The sequence below is a fragment of the Mesoplodon mirus genome, assembly GCF_964341445.2.
Source record: "Mesoplodon mirus genome assembly, chromosome: 3".
NCBI classification, from domain to species: Eukaryota; Metazoa; Chordata; class Mammalia; order Artiodactyla; family Ziphiidae; genus Mesoplodon; species Mesoplodon mirus.
In genome coordinates this window covers 25,693,925-25,712,025 of record NC_138978.1, presented here as the reverse complement: position 1 = coordinate 25,712,025, position 18,101 = coordinate 25,693,925, and the positions used below count along the sequence as shown (strand labels likewise).

The 18,101-nt window shown below is 39.3% G+C and overlaps 1 protein-coding gene across 1 annotated transcript in view; it reads right to left on the bottom strand.

The window, feature by feature from the left end:
* Positions 1–1,239: 1,239 nt before the first annotated feature.
* YTHDF2 (YTH N6-methyladenosine RNA binding protein F2) overlaps positions 1,240–18,101 on the bottom strand; it is a 31,969-nt gene continuing 15,107 nt past the window's right edge. Inside the window, exon 5 of the mRNA XM_082613586.1 lies at positions 1,240–2,088. Coding sequence (XP_082469712.1) covers positions 2,065–2,088 — 24 coding nt within the window. The 3' untranslated portion in view covers positions 1,240–2,064. The remainder of the gene's footprint in view (positions 2,089–18,101) is intronic.

Genomic DNA, 18,101 nt, shown 5'->3' with positions numbered 1-18,101 from the left:
CTCAGAGACAGCTGGGTGAGCAGCCTTGTTAAGGGCTCCAAATTCCTTTCAGCTTGTCCTCAAAGCCATACCAGTATTTTCTATGTGATGTAAAAATAAAGACTGGGAAGGACTGGCTTAAATACTGAGGCACTAACATTTCAAACTGTAAAAAAGCATATTGAATAATCTCATATCCAACTTGAATACAAGGTAGGAAAATCTAGGTAAAACTGATTTTGAATTTGCTTCTCTCCGGATATTTTTTTCTCTTTCAAAGGTGAAATACTAAACCTCCATTAAGCCCATGGGAGTCCTGTAGAAATCACAGAAGTTTCAGCTAAAATTAAAAGCAATAAATGCTACATTTCCAATCCAAAATTGGGCATCTTCAAACCGATGAAAGCACAAAGGACTCCCCAATCTGGGGGGAATATACTTCAAAAAGCTTAGCAAATAGGAATATCTAGGTATATTGTGTGGTGCTTCAGATAGGCAGAGAAAAGTTCTCAGCTCAGTGTCAACAATAATGCTAATTACAAAATCAACATATATTAATTTTATCGCACCCTTGATTTAGTAGCCTGGGCTGTGTAGAATAGGATGAATAAGTAATCTGTGGGCAAAACAGGGTCCAACAGTATTATTATCAATTTTCAGAACCCTTTCTTACTACAGAAGGTTTTACACATTTAACTAAATCTCCAAAATTGGGACATTTTAAGGGCTAAAAATCTTTAAGGCAGAGAAGCTCCAAACCTTAGGAAATAAACAAGGATGAATCAATTACCATTATGGTTATGTGGTTCACAAAGATTCAAGCCCATTGGAATTTCTTGCTCTTGGACCACATGGAATCCTGCCTAAATAAGTCGTATTTCAGATTAAACACTTAAAACCTTGATACTGGGCTCTACGTACTCGGCACATAAGATATGTGGCCAGGTTTCCTCAAGGTTACTAGCACAGTGCCTGGCACCTAATAAGCACTCACGATCAAGTATTTGTTGAACAATTTAGCATAGCAGTGGCTCCACCTTCTCAGGGAAATATCCAGAAATAAAGCATTATGAATATTGGCCCATCTTGCTTTGCAGAGGTCGTGGTTATCCAACCCTGGGTACAAAAGCAAGCCTGAACTATTCCATCTCAGTGAACTTTCTAAAAATGGTTGCTGTCTCACCTCTTAAAACTCCTTATACTCCAAAGCTTTCATAAAATATAGCAGATTCAAATAATACTAATAAATGGTACTAGAAGTGATGCTCAACAGGATCTCACGTTTATTGAGAAGTGATTAATGGTAAAAAGAAAGGCAATGCCCTTTCCTCATTGGCTGAACAAGAAACTGAAGAAACATTCACTACACGTTTTACAATATTTTTCTCTTCCAAAATGCATTTCTGTAAACAAGTTTTTACCACTGTTCTTAGCTTTGAAATCAAATTAATCCTGACTTAATCAGTATAATGTACAAGAACAGAACATTTCTTAGGACTCCTAGTATTTTACTTTGAATAACAAAGGGTCAGAGAAAATGAACCACCCTTAAAGACACAACCTTGGGTAACACTGTTAAATTCTCCAAGACAAAAGTTCTTCATAAAAATGTTCTTCCAGTTCGGAAGGGAAAAAACAAATTCCCACTTTCTGGGGTGGATGCCCAAAACCTTCAAAACTCAAGTGTTCTCCAAGTGCAAATGTCAAAATGGGGGGAGGAAAGGGTTTAAAAATTAGAGAAAACTGTATGCACTTACGGACTTTAAAATCCGGAAAACATAGTAAAAAGACAAAAAAACAAAGCATTATGCTCTGAAATCACAACCAAAGCCAAAATAAAAGGGACATTTTTCACCTAAACTACCTAGAGGGATTTTTTGTTTAGTTTTTTCTTTTTCTTTTTTTTTTCATTTTCCAGTTAAGTCCTATGTCTTTTGTGAAATTCCAATACTTAAACTGCAAGTCTGCAATCGTCTCTGAAGTCAATGAAATTAAGAAAAAAGTCCTAATTCTCTTGAAGGTCAATTTTTTTCCTCTTAGGATATGCAGATGCAACCGTTGCTGCAGTCTGTGCAGAACTGCCTCTTATTTCCCACGACCTTGACGTTCCTGTAAGTTAAAAAAAAAATGAAATGGTTAGTTAAAACTTATCTGAACATGTTTAAGAATTACAACTTCATAGAATAACTCAACAGAAATTTATTTGTGCTAAATAGAATATTCCCCACAAATAAAAACTGACTTTTACTTCTTATATTTTAAACCGAAGTACTTGCACTCAAGCACCCCAATTAATACAAAATTATTTTTCTTTGACTTTAAAATTCTTAACTGACTAAACACATTTGTTTTCCTATTATAGTTGGTTTACGCTAATATGTGTCAGTCCCCCCAAAATATGGGCCTAAGTAACTCAGACATGTATCTATCAATGGCCTGCATCAGGGAAGCAGCATAAGCCCTAACAGTACTAGAGTCATCCCATATTAGTCCCAAGGCCTTAAACATATTCATAGGCCTTAATTTCCTTTTTTTTTTAAATAAAGTGAGGATATGTATCTGGGCTGTGGGAGAATTAATGAGTCGACATATAGAAAGCTCTTAGTCCATAGCAGGCAAGAAAATCATCCTTTTCCCCTAGGGAGAGTTTAAAATCCACTCAGAACTGGATTTTGAAAACTGAATGCAATACTTACATTTTCCCTGAAATAGATCTAAATGCTCCTTCCTTATTAAGAATCATTCTTTATGAGCCTTTCCTAAATGTACCCTAAACAGCATTCCATTTCACACACTACCTCACTTATTGGGATTTTAAAAAATATGACTCAATCCACATGCCTTTTAAAAGCAAAAGCAAAAACAAAAAAAGCAAAAGCATTAAGTGGTCAGGAGCAAGCACACAGACCTGAACTTAGACTCGATTCATCAAGCTACATGAGTAGAGTCATTTGCTCCCATTCACGTTATGGTAACTATAGTCCTGAAGTTAAACATGATTCCTATTAAAAAAGAACAGCAACTACTACTTATGGGCTTCCATGTTCCAGGCACTGTACATAATGATCTTCATAACCACCCTACAAGGACTATACTATTCCTGCTTTAGAGATAAGAAAACTAAAGCTCAAAAAAGTTACCTGACCAAGGTTACCTAAGAACCAAGATTCAAATCTATGGCTATATGGCTCTTTACCTACACCATGTCATTACAAATATTTACGTAAAAGTCAACAAAGTTAAGTGAGGCTTTGTGATGAACTGACTACCACCACTAAACTACTCCAAGGATATAAAAACAGTAAATTATTCAGAAGGAACAGTTATCTTTTTGTGATATCCCACTTCACATATCTGGAATTCAGAGATAAACTCACCAACATACAAGGATCTGGGATATTTTCAAAATAAGTCATTTTGAAACTTCAACCTTTATAAAATTAATTTAATAAAACAATTCACCCACACACTGTTTCTGGAAATCAAACTCAATTCAAGAATAAGAAAAAGAAATTCAATCCAACATAAAAGGGACCTCAAAAGTTTTGATGTTCCTGGGCTGCAGTACTGACCCTCCCTTTCTATAACTCTCCCAAAGTTTTGATAATTAATATATTGTTTATAATAGGAAAATCACAACTAAAAAAAACCCCAAAAACCCTCTGGCATTGACCAAAATGAAACTTTCAAAAGCACCTACATTCTCATATCAATCTTTTGTTTTGTTTTGTTTTGTTTTTGTGGTACGCGGGCCTCTCACTGCTGTGGCCTCTCCCGTTGTGGAGCACAGACTCCGGACGCGCAGGCTCAGCGGCCATGGCTCACGGGCCCAGCCGCTCTGCGGCATGTGGGATCTTCCCAGACCGGGGCACGAACCCGTGTCCCCTGCATCGGCAGGCGGACTCTCAACTACTGCGCCACCAGGGAAGCCCAATCTTTTTTTTTAATTGAAGTATAGTTGATTTACAATGTTGTGTTAGTTTCAGGTATACAGCAAAGTGATTCAGTTATACATACATATACATATTCTTTTTCAGATTCCTTTCCATTATAGGTTATTACAAGATACTGAATATACAGTTCCCCCTGTGCTGTGATAGGAGTAGGTTCTCCTATCAATCATAAACTCATCTACTTCATTCAGTCTTTCTTAATTTGGATGGATACTATTTATTTAACCTCTCTTCTACTGCTAATCAAAATCTACCTTTAGTTTCAGGAAATATGGACTCTTTTCTTCGTGTTTCTTGGTTAAATCTCATTCCTATGCTTTTAAAAGCCAAGAATGCCTGGCCTTCTGGCCCTGGGGTACAGTTCAAAACCCCTTCCTTCTCTGAGACTTCCTCAACCACTGCCGTTTTCAATGTGCTTCTAAATCTGCATCCACAATTGAAAATCAAATTGTATTGACTTATTTCATATAAAATTAGTCCCAACTCAACCAAAAGCTCCTAGAAAGCAAAGAACAGTTCTTTAGCTCAGCTCACTCACAAACTTATTTATGAGTTTAGCAGTGGATAACAGGCTACAGTTGACTTTTATGTAAAATTCTGGTTCTCATCACAAGAAAAAAAATGGTGATGGATGTTAACTAAACTTATTGTGGTAATAAGCATTTCTCAATAAACACATATATCAAATCATTATGTTTTAGTACACCTTTAACAATGCTGTATGCCAATTATATCTCAATAAAAATGGGAGAAATCCCTAGAGGCAACTTCTGTTACCAGTTTCTTACGTCCTTCTTGAGTTATTTTAAGCATATAAAAGCTTATTACATCTTTTGTTTTTTCTTTTCACAAGTAGCATACAAAACACACTTCACTTTGCTTTTTTTCCCCCTCACTTAATACGTCTTGCAGATTATTAAATTCTAGCACATATAGATCTGGTTTTTTCATGGGTCTGGGAGAACCCTCCTTGCTCTGAATTCAAGAATTGAAGATCTAGGGCTTCCCTGGTGGCTCAGTGGTTAAGAATCCGCCTATCAATGCAGGGGACGCAGGTTCGAGCCCTGGTCCGGGAAGATCCCACATGCCGTGGAGCAACTAAGCCCGTGCGCCACAACTACTGAAGATCGTGAGCCTAGAGCCCGTGCTCCGCAACAAGGGAAGCCACCGAAATGAGAAGCCCACGCACCGCAATGAAGAGTAGCCCCCGCTTGCCAGACTAGAGAAAGCCCATGTGGGGCTTCCCTGGTGGCGCAGTGGTTGAGAGTCTGCCTGCCGATGCAGGGGACATGGGTTCATGCCCCGGTCTGGGAAGACCCCACATGCCACAGAGCAGCTGGGCCCGTGAGCCATGGCCGCTGAGCCTGCGCGTCCAGAGCCTGTGCTCCGCAAAGGGAGAGGCCACAACAGTGAGAGGCCCGTGTACCGCAAAAAAAAAAGAAAGCCCAGGTGCAGCAACAAAGACAGACGGACAGATGGAAGGAAGGAAGGAAGGAATTGAAGCTCTAAAAGAGAAGCAGTTCTCAAAGACATTATGATGAATGAAAGAAGCCTTAGACAAAAGAATACACACTGTATGATTCCAATTATGTGAAGTCTTATAACAGGGAAAATGAATCTACGGTGGGGACAAAATTAGAACAGTAGTTGTCTGTGGTGGGGTGGGGTGGGGGTGGAAATTTCTAGGATGGTAATGTTCTATATCTTCACTGGGGTTTGGGTTACACAGATGGGTACATTTGTCAGCACTCAGCAAATATACACTTAAAATTTGTGCATTTTATTTAACTCAAAAAATATGCAAAACAAATACTAAGCTCTAGTTAATGATACACATGCTGAAATGTTTAGGGGTGAAGTATACTGATAATGACAATTTCTTTGAAATACATCAAAAAAAAACAGACTGGCAGAAAAAAAAATGGAGAAAAAATTCTGCCTATTATCTCATTTTAATGTAATGTAACCCCAGGAATACAAGTAAACTTACATGCTCCAAACTGTACCATTAAATTAGAAAATCTAGACTTTGCCAAATCCATTTTTCCCTAAGAAACACACTTAAGGGAATTCCCTGGCGGTCCGGTGGTTAGGACTCCACGCTTCCACTGCAGGGGGGCACTGGTTCTATTCCTGATCAGGGGACCTTAGTTCCCCACATGCCGCACAGCTCGTCAAAACAAACAAACAGAAATACACACTTGTAAGTTCATCACAATGCTTAATAACAGCATTTAAAATATTTAGTCAAAAGAAATTCAAAACAGCACTGTGAAATTGCACTTAAGTCATCTCATTTTTTAAACACAAAGTCTGTTGTTCCTCTATAATGTGATACTAAATCCACCTGTGTTCAATTTTGCCTCAAATGTAACATAAAACTATTCCTGGGGCTTCCCTGGTGGCGAGTGGTTAAGAATCCACCTGCCAGTGCAGGGGACACAGGTTTGGGCCCTGGTCTGGGAAGATCCCACATGCCGCGGAGCAACTAAGCTGGTGCATCACGGCTACTGAGCCTACGCTCTAGAGCCCCCGAGCCACAACTACCGAAGCCCACGGGCCTAGAGCCTGTGCTCCGCAACAAGAGAAGCCACCTCAATGAGAAGCCCGTGCACCACAACGAAGAGTACCCCCGCTCGCCGCAACTAGAGAAAGCCCTCGCGCAGCAGCGAAGACCCAATGCAGCCAAAATTTAAATAAATGAATAAATTCATAAAAAAACTATTCCTGAATCTTAACTACACAATTATACCAAGAGGGCAAGTACCACCTGTGCCCTAATGTAAACCTGTGTGACAGAAGTTTAATTTATGGAAATTACATGCAAACAACAAATGGCATTAGCTGCCTTAATCTCCTGATCAACACCAAGAAAATACCACATTGATACAATTCAGCAAGCTGATTAAATTGCTCTTCTAACTAGAGAATGGACTTGAGGATATGGGGAGGGGGAAAGGGTAAGCTGTGGCAAAGCGAGAGAGAAGCATGGACATATATACACTACCAAACGTAAGGTAGATAGCTAGTGGGAAGCAGCCGCATAGCACAGGCATAGCACAGGGAGATCAGCTCGGTGCTTTGTGACCACCTGGAGGGGTGGGATAGGGAGGGTGGGAGGGAGGGAGATGCAAGAGGGAAGAGATATGGGAACATATGTATATGTATAACTGATTCACCTTGTTATAAAGCAGAAACTAACACACCATTGTAAAGCAATTATACTCCAATAAAGATGTAAAAATAAATAAATAAACAATAAAAAATAAACTGCTCTTCTATTTCCAGATACAATTTTGATGTGTACACAAAAAATAAGTTTATATATTTATAAATAATAACGATAATATCCATCTTCTCAGAGATTATAAAGATACTTAAGCATTCACATCATACCATCTTGAAAAGTAAAATGAATTTGGCACCAATAATAAAACTGTAAACGATTCACAAGATTTTAAATACTAGCTATTTTAAATATTTTTATTAAAAAAGAAAAAAAAAAAAAGGGACTTCCCTGGTGATGCAGTAGATAAGACTCCACACTCCCAATGCAGGGGGCCCAGGTTCGATCCCTGGTCAAGAACTAAATCCCACATGCATGCCACAACTAAGGAACCCACAAGCCTCAACTAAGGAGCCAGCGAACTGCAACTAAGGAGCCCACGTGCCAAAACTAAGACCCGGCACAACCAAATAAATAAATATTAAAAAAATAAATAAAAACCAAACAAAAAAAACACTTGGGGGAATTCTCCAGAGGTCCAGTAGTTATGACTCTGAGCTTCCACTGCAGGGGGCACAAGTTCAACCCCTGGTCAGGGAACTAAGATCCCAAAAGCCACGCAGCACAGCCAAACAAAAAAAAAAAAAAAAAAAAAGGGTTGAAAATGGGAATGAATCAGAGGATCCTGATTGAAGGGCCTGCCATTGCCCAATTTGAGCATTACACAGCCTTAATGATAAGTAAACAACTATCACAGTAATATCTTAATTGGGCAAGAAATGGCAATGGATGCTAAATCTAAAGGGTGAAAATTTGATGAGGATAACTGATTCACTTTGTAATAAAGCAGAAACTAACACACCATTGTAAAGCAATTATACTGCAATAAAGATGTTTAAAAAATGTGATGAGGAACAAGATATTTATATAGAGTCTCAAACTATTTTCCCACTTATTAAAAGGAAAATAGTACCTTTAAGCGGAGAAGCAGGATACCTTAAATAAGTGATCAAAGTAAACATTACTAATAACATCATAAACAGACCATCTTATACTTCCTACTGTGATGCACTGAGGACACAAAGTCACTTATGTAGTATTCCTGCCAGAAAGGCATAATCTGAATGTACACGAGGAAAGGAAACCTCAAACAGCGACATCTACAAAAATAAATAGCATATACTCTTCAGAAATGTCATATCATAAACAAACAAAACGGGTGAATGGGTGGGATGTCGGTGCGTGAGTATGTGTGTATAACTGCAGATTAAGAGACTAAAAAGACATAAAACTGAAAGATCCTGGAGTGGACCCTGGACCCCCCGTCCCCCCAAAATTGCTACCAAGGACATTAAGACAACTGGCATAAATATGAATAAGATCTGTAGATTAGATAATCGTATTGTGTCAATGTTAAATTTCCTGATTTTGAAAACTGCATCGTGCTCATAAATGCATGTTCTTGTTCTTAGGAACTACACAGAAAAATATTTAGGAGAAAAGGTCATGATGTCTTGGAACTTACTCTCAAATGGTTCAGAAAAAAATTTCACACACATCTCCAAAGAGAAGATACAGCAAATGTAGCAAAATATTACACTGGTAAATCTGGGTGAAGAGTATGTGGGAGTCCTTTGCACTATTCTTTAAATTTCTCCAAGTTTGAAATTATTTCAAAGTAAAAAGTTAATAAATTGGGGGATAATTCATTTAATTCTTCTGCAAAAATTGGCTGCATTATATTTGGGACTTCCCTGGTGGCGCAATGGTTAAGAATCCGCCTGCCAATGCAGAAGACACAGGTTCGATCCCTGGTTCGGGAAGATCCCACATGCCATGGAGCAACTAAGCCCATGTGCCACAACTACTGAGCCTGCGCTCTAGAACTCACAAGCCAGAACTACTGAGCCCGCACACCACAACTACTGAAGCCCAAGCGCTCTAAGGCCCGTGTGCTGTAACTACTAAGCCCGCATGCTGCAACCACCGAAGCCCGCGTGCCTAGAGCCCATGCTCCACAAGAAGAGAAGCCACCGCAATGAGAAGCCCGCACACCACAACAAAGAGTAGCCCCTGCTTGCCACAACTAGAGAAAGCCCGCTTGCAGCAACGAAGACCCAACGCAGCCAAAAATAAAAAGTTTTGTTTAACAACTCATGAAACTTTGAAATGTGTTTAATTTCCTCATACCTACACTAAAATCATCAAACATGAGGGTATTCTAGCAAAAGAAAAAATCTGCCTATCAGCTTTTTACAAGTCTTTTAAAATGAGAAAAAAAAATGACACAGAAAAAAAAATGACACAGAGAAGATTCTAACACAAGGACCGTTATTTTAACCACTTTGGGACATTAAAACCTTTTAAGTTTCCATAAAAGACTTCTCTTACAGCAGGTCTTTTCTTTCACTTTTGTGACTATTTCCTATTACCACTGGGAATTCCACTAAACTGCTTTGACAATTTATGGTCGAAAGACTTCACTTGTCGGATGTATTTATTAACATTTCTAATTAACCAGTCCTACCTTGGTAATATTTAATTTAAAAAAAGCTGGGGTTGGGAGGGTGGGGGACAGAAGAATGATGACAAGATAAACAATAAAAGGAAAGAGCAGCAGAACGCATAAAAGCACGCTGGGACCTCCAATGGGTCCAAGTCCCAGCTGGAACTGCCATAAACACAACATGCATTTGTGTCTTGTTGGACACTCCAGCTTTTATACACGAAGATGCTACTAACCCCCCGTAGCAGGGGAAGTGGTACAGCAAACTGGCTTTCCCCGTGGTGGTGGTGTCATGTTGCAGCCTACCTACTACCTTTTTTAACCTAGTGCCATGTGCAAGGCAGCTACATTGAGATCTGTGGTAGGAACAGGCTGGACTGGCTAGTCTAGGTTAAGCTCCTGCATAAGATCCTCAAGCACAAACACACAGTTAATCATAAAGTCCCAGTTAACCAAAAAACAGACCAAATGCTAAAAGGAAGGGAAGAAGGATTCCTAAAGCTTGAGGATACTGTGATGGTAATACAGAAAAAAAGGAAAATAGCAGAGCAAGATTTTACTGAATTCATACCTCATCACAAAATTCTCACTAGGACATTCATCCTAATCTTTAAATCAGTTCACAATCTCATTGTTCATTGTTCAGTGAAGAGACTAAAAAAAATTTTTACAAAATAAAAATAAATTTAAAGATATTAAGAATGTATAAACCAGGGGAAGAAGTTTCTAGGCCCCAATATCTGGTCTGTCACTTAAACAACTGGAGGTTAATACTCACACCATTCACCCATCACATCTTAGTCCCTCCTCACCTTACATCTATGCAAAAGTTCATCTCTAGAGGAAATATTCTAAAAGCCACAAGGTGGCAATGTTACTTAAAGTCTGCACATTTGAAATCTCTTCCTACGATATTATAAATCTGCTTAATTTTTCCTCTATTTAGCTTAATATCCTTTCTCATTTCTACTACCACCCCTCTCCCCACTTTGAAGTGGGCCATAAAACACAAGAGGCACACATATATTTATTTGTCGGATATATATTAACTTTAAAATCTGATGTCTACCCCTCAAATAAAATTCACTTAATAATAGCCCTCAAAGAAAGCTTTCTTATATCCCCATGGTCCCTGATAGAAAAGAACACAAATTTCAGGGTCCCTGGCTGAAAATAAGACAATGCTTACATAGGTTAACATGAAAAAACAGGACTATACTAATATGACTTTCAATGCTTTATATGGCTTATGAAATCAATCTTTTTTGGGGGGGGGCTGTGCTGCAAGGCCTGTGAGATCTTAGTTCCCTGACCAAGGATTGAACCCGGAGCCACGTCGGTGAAAGCGCGGAGTCCTAACCACTGAACTGCCAGGGAACTCCCGGATCAATCATAATAGTCTCTGATGCTATGGATATATGAGTTACACACACACACACACACACACACACACACACACTCTCTCTCTCTCTCTCTCTCTCTCTCCCTCCCTCCCTCCCTCCCTCCCTCCCTCCCTCCCTTTTAAGATTTTCTAGGTGCAGAAATGGACATTTACTTGAAATAAATTTCTGGGAACTGGCATAGGAGCACCAGGATGAAGTAAATGCATTTAACTAATAACCTTTCCTAACATCAAATTCTTTTCCAAGATTGTTAGTTAGTAGCTGAACTCCTATATACATTTCACTAACAAGGTCAGAAGTAAAAGCCTGGATAATCTACTGTTTTCAGGCCCTGAATCTTAAGTCTTAACTAGTAACAGAGCAAACGGTAAGACAGAGACATTAAAATTTTTTCAGTTATTTTTTCAGTTATTCTTTGAATCACTCCTTGGCTCTCCAGGAAGAACTACATTTGAACAAAAACTGATTTCACAGTAAAATCAATTTCTGAAAACACTTCAGAATACAATTAAACAAATAAGGTTTTTTAATAGCTTATCAGTCAAACCCCCCCCCACTCCCAGCATTTGACAGTAAGTTCAGAAAGAATGAAGCAATCACTGAATATGCTTTCCAGCTATCTGATAAATGATACAACCTCCAGTTCCACCTTCAAAAATTTCCAGTTGGGCCTCCCTGGTGGCGCAGTGGTTGAGAGTCCGCCTGCCGATGCAGGGGATACGGGTTCGTGCCCCGGTCCGGGAGGATCCCATATGCCGCGGAGCGGCTGGGCCCGTGAGCCATGGCCGCTGAGCCTGCGCGTCCGGAGCCTGTGCTCCGCAACGGGAGAGGCCACAACAGTGAGAGGCCTGCGTACCGCAAAAAAAAAAAAAAAAAAAAAAATTTCCAGTCGAACCATCCTCAACACCTCCATTAATACCTCTCTAGTCCAAGCTACTGTACCCTCTCAATAGGACTTTGCCACAGATTCCTTTTAACTGATCTCCCTTTCAGTCTTGTGCCCTCCTCAGTCTATTCCAAGGGTGGGACCCCAAAATGGAAACTCAGTAGCATTATTAAGTACCATGCCAAAAGTTACTGAAGAATGTGATGACTGATCTAAAATAAACGAAGGTGTATTTATGTGCATATATACATTTATATGCCTGAGATTATGGATCACAATAATCATAAAATACTGAGGCTCAGAAGTTTACTTGCTCAAATCACTGATAGTGGCAGATATGACACCATCTTCTGAGCTCCTAGCCTTTTCAATATTATGCTAACAAGAAAACAGAATCTAGGATTCATGCTTAATAATAATATCTACCTAATGTATATATACCTAAATTTTTTTAAAGGCCCATCATACGTAATATACTTAATAGAATAATAGAATCTCTTCCCACATGCCAAAAAAACTGGTTACCTTTGAAAATCAGTTAACAGGCTTCCCTGGTGGCACAGTGGTTAAAAATCCACGTGCCAATGCAGGGGACACGGGTTCGAGCCCTAATCCCGGAAGATCCCACATGCCACGGAGCAACTAAGCCCGTGAGCCGCAACTACTGAGCCTGCACTCTAGAGCTCGCACGCCACAACAACTGAAGCCCACGCGCCTAGAGCCCGTGCTCCACAAGAGAAGCCACTGCAATGAGAGGCCCGCGCACCGCAACGAAGAGTAGCCCCCACTCGCCGCAACTAGAGAAAACCCGCACACCGCAACAGAGATCCAATGCAGCCAAAAATAAATAAAATAAAATATATAAAAATTTTTTAAAACTCAGTTAACATCTTCGGGCAACTTCAGGATGGAGAGTGGCCACTAAATCTTATTGCTTAAAATTATCTAACAACTCTAAACAATTAATGTGCTCACAAAAAGGAAGATACAATAAAATAATGTAAAACTTAAAACATTAAAGCCTCTTAGAAGTAGCCATAATGTCTCTGAGGAGCAGATTATAACAAGTAACATGGAGGATATTCAGCCAAAGACATCTGCACCTTTTAATGAACAAACAATACAGGCAATTCACTAGAGGCTCATAATATTGATAGCTGATGAAAAATACTACTCAAAAGCCCCTTTCAGCCTTAAGGTAGGCCACAGTATAAAAAGGTACAGCCAGACTTATCAGACACATGTGAATTCTAACATTGCTTCTAAAGATGAAGTCTTTTTTGACCCAGAAATATGGCAGTTTCATATGGTTCTGATTAATATTTAATAAAAATGAACTCAACATCTCAAAAAAAAAAAAGATGAAGTCTTGAGACTAGCAGGCAGAGACTGGAAGGACTACAGAGCAAAGGAAGAAACTTACAGGAAAAATAAGCATGAGGAATTTGAGGTGGGGGACATACAAAACACTACCTAATGACATTTATAATTTAAATACAAGAGAATCACCTACAGGGCTGATAAAATGCAGATTCCAAAGCCTCAATTCCAAAGGTGCCCACTCAGTAGGTGAGGAAGCACAAGAATCTGCAATGTAAGTAACTCTCAGATGGTAACCTGTACAAACTGGAAAACTTCTCTTCAACTGCTTCTAATCCTTTTAAGAAATACCTAGGGAGCTTACTAAATAAAATTTCAGTTTAGTAAATCTGGGGTAAACCTAGTTATCAGTATTTTTGTAAATACTTTCCAGGTGACTCAAAGTTTGCTTTAAATTGTTGTTACCATTTTTCTGGAATTTATACTCTGAAGCTCTCACACCACGTCCACCCTGCTCCCCTCGCCGCCCCCCTTTGCAGGCTTATGGACTGCAAGTGAGGTAACATTTGTCATAAATGATTTTGAATTACCCAAGAACTTGTCTAGGGTTCTAGTTCTGCCACTATAATGAGGTAATCTTGCAGTCTGTGTACAAGAAGAGGTAGCCTAAAACCTTCCCATTCAATTTTATAACCTTAACCTTCCAGAGTAATTATTCAGAACCATTTGTGTTCTCCCTTACTCTTGCTGCCTGTCATTAGCAGCAACTCTCTCACAAGGTTAGGTAGAGTAGATCTAATCTGCTCCCTTTTGATGCTTGTGATGAGGGAGTTTTAAACCTAAGTGCTTAAATAAAGGTTTAAGTTTCAACCAATTATGCTCTCCTCATATAGCCAACGAAGAGTTGACTGACTACAGGCATTAGTAGATAATAGAACATTGCAGTTAGTTATTTTAAATGATAAATGTAAAGATGCAGAAAGAACAGAAAAGAACAGAAAAGCTTTGGGGCAAAACGAATTCCAGCTGTTCTACAACCTAGCTAGTGATCTTAACAAAATTATTCCTTTCTGAATCTCAGTTCCCTAACTGTAAAATGAAGATAATCTTGGGGACTCCCTGGCGGTCCCGTGGTTAGGACTTGGAAGCTTCCACTGCAGGGGGCCCGAGTTCGTCAGGGAACTAAGATCCCGCAAGCCAAGCAGCAGGGACAAAAAAAAAAAAAAAAAAAGAAGCTAATCTTATTCTACAGGATTGTTACAAGGGATCAGAGATAAGATATGGAAAGTGCCTTATGTACAAATGCAAAAAATGGCTAAATATGGGTAAATACCTGAAGTATTAAGGGGGAAAAGCAGGATAAAATACTACATAGACTATGATTATAACTGTATAAACCACTAACTTGTGTTGGAAAATAAGCCAAAAAATGATGAGCGGTTTTGTCAGGGTAGAGGAACTATGAGTGAGTTTTCTTTTATTTTCTACACATTTTATAATTTGGTTATTACAATGAAAAACAAATGCACACGGAAAATTTGCAAATGCTAATATAAAATTTGCACGTTGCGAATTTTTTTTAACATGCAAACAGTTTAAAAGCTCTATATGCTATCTATACCCTGAATGCGCAAAAGGTCCATATGAAGTCAAAAGCTTACATATAAGTCTACCTTTCTAAATGGCTTCACATATTACACAAGTGATCTGTCCACATTTTTAGCTTTGACACATGTAGCAGAGTATTAAATACCTCATAAGAACCACCAGGTATTACAACAGCAGTAAATGCAAATGAGTTGGAAAGAGCAACTGCCTGCCTTTTCCCGCTCCCCACATACCCAACAGCTTAAACTTGAAGGTTTAGCCATTTTCTTCCTTCATCTTTCTTTCCACAATCTTTTCCTATATACATCCTTCTAGACCCAACTCAAAGCCAGTCTTCCATAAAAATGACTCAACTCTGGTCTTGTTATTCTTTTCTTCTGTACTTGGTCTCATCCTGTAAAATGAGCACTTTAATACCCACTATACTATACTGTTTCACTTACATCTCCTCCCTATGGCTAACTGGAGTTAAATCAGTTCAATTAGGAATCGCTCATTCAGCAAGGGATGAAAAGCATTAGGGCACACTATTGAGCTAGTTGTTAGTCTATACAGTCTAGTTGTTATAACTAGAAAACTTTGCTCTGGAGGTGGTGGCAGCAGGATGCAAATTTAAGTTAAATTACCTGCTTCTGTGGAGAAAGGCAGAAAGGATGATCTGAGCCTACCACACTCTCCTTCCTCATTTGCAGACTTGCAGATTTCAATGGTGAAGAAAGAGATCTTTTGTTTTCCCTAATTCAGGGAACAGAGCTTTTCCTCCTCTACATGAAATTCCTATACAGTGCAGGTGTCAGTCCTTCATCATACAGTTCCTTAAACTAAGGCAGTCAAAGCCAGTGCTGTAGCATCCCCAGCTGTTGTGAGATGTTTTTCTAATCCCTCCCTTCCTCCAAGACTAAATAACCAATACACCTAAATGACATGCTGAAGCTGCAGATTCCTTACATTTCTTCAATTTCAAAATAGATCCCCCCACCCCCAACTCCACCTCCATGCACCATTTTTTGAAAAATTCCTGTCATCTAGTGGGTTCCAAATTATGCTTCATAGAGGAGATGCTCTGAAGATCACCCAGGGAAAAAAAGAGAGCTGAGCATGTGAAATTAGCCATTCATGGGGTTCTGAGTAAAGTTTTGTTTGGAGGAGAAAAAAAAAATTCCACCTTTAAAAAGTCTGAAAACTGTCATAGGACTAATCTTTACTTCTGGCAGGTAAGCAGAATGGTTCACATCTGAGTAATTCTTGATTTAAACTATTCAGAGTAAATACTAAATGATTCTAGAATCGCTAACTACCCCTTGTCCCAAAATGTTTAAGTTTGGAAAAACAGCAGTCCCCTCTGGATCGATCTTTAGCCATAGCAAAAACAGAATACTGACATTTTTAATACCCAACGGCATTTCAGACATTGTTATATGGTCTAATTCACCAAAACAGCCCGTACTAACTAAACAGAAGCTGGTCTTACTTCATTAAATCCCTTAAAGACTTGGAACAGACAGCTTAGAAAACTTCACAGGTTGTGAAGGGCTGGAACACTATAGAAACAACAAATGCACAGTCTGCTGAATGATGTATGGAGACCAAAACCTTCAAACCCCTAACAAAGCACTCTCATGTTACTTTTATTCAGATAGTTGTTGGCATTTGCAGTCATCTGCTACCTCTCTACAGTCTCTGAATAAGTTGATTATACCCCACTGCTTGAAATTCTACTCAAGATATAGCCCTTTCCTTGTTCTCTTTCTAAAGCTCCAACTACTCCCTCTCAAACCCTTTCACTTGGTCCCTCTTTAATCCATCCTTTAAATTGTGTTATTGCTGGGGGTTCTTTCTTTGGCCCTCTTCTCTCAATGCGTGTTGGCTCTGGAACCGCACTGAAGTAGAACATCAGCTCTGCTTTCTTAGTTTGGGCAACTGTGCAAAAGAATGTACTCTCTTCTGTGCTTCAGTGCCTTCATCTGTAAAACTGAGATGGCTGTACATACCTCACAATGATAGAATTAAATGAAAACTTACATAAAAATATGTATTCAGGGACTTCCCTGGTAGCGCAGTGGTTGAGAGTCTGCCTGCCGATGCAGGGAACATGGGTTCGATCCCTGTCCCGCAAAGATCCCACATGCCGCAGAGCAACTAAAGCCCGTGTGCCACAACTACTGAGCCTGCGAGCCACAACTACTGAGCCCACGTGCCACAACTACTAAAGCCCGTGAGCCTAGAGCCCATGCTCCGCAACAAGAAAAGCCACCACAATGAGAAGCCCGCACAGCACAACAAGGAGTAGGCCCCGCTCACCACAACTAGAGAAAGCCCACACGCAGCCAAAAACAAATAAAATAATTTATTTTTTTAATGTATTCAGGACAGGTGCATATTAGACACTACAGAATAAGCAATAATTTCAGCCATTATTCTTATTAACAATATTCTTGAAGAATCTTAAACTCGCCCATGCCTTTACCTATACTGAGCTGGAAACTCCCAAATTTCTATCAACAGATCTCTCCTGAGCTCCAGATCCTACTATCACCTTTCTGTCCTACAAGCACCCCAAATACTATTTCCAAAAGCCAACACATCTCCAAACCCTAACCTGCTGCTCATCCCATATTCTCTAAGTTTTTTTAAAATAACTAATCAGCAAATATTTCTACCACATTTTTCAACTGTAACTTCCCCATTCCCACTATCTTGATACAGGCTCTCACTGTCTTTCTCCCAACTATTGTAAAAGACTCTCATTTGGTATTTGAGTCACCTACCCTTCTCTCTCCTCATTTAATAGATGACTTTAGGTAAGTTGCTAACCTGAGTTTCCATTTTCCTACCTATAAATATGGGATACTGCCTCCCGGAGTTGGTGTGGGGATTAAAGTAAAACTATGAAAGTACCTAACAAAGTCAGTGCTCAGTAAGTATTTCATCCTTCCCATCCTCTAAACTGTCACTCTACACTGACTATCCTCCCTTACAATCTAAAAACATAAGTACAGGATAAAAATCCAAAGCCCTTCTTATACTAGGCCCAACCAACCTCTCCAGATTTATCACTTTTTCTTTCCATATTAAACTCATTTCACAAGACCCAGTCTATCTGGCAAACTCCACATATCACACAGTGGTCCATGGGCTTTGGGAGTAGAGACTGTGCTTTGGGTGGAGTTCCAACATATTTTCATTTATTGATACTAATGACTTAAAGACAAAAGTGAAA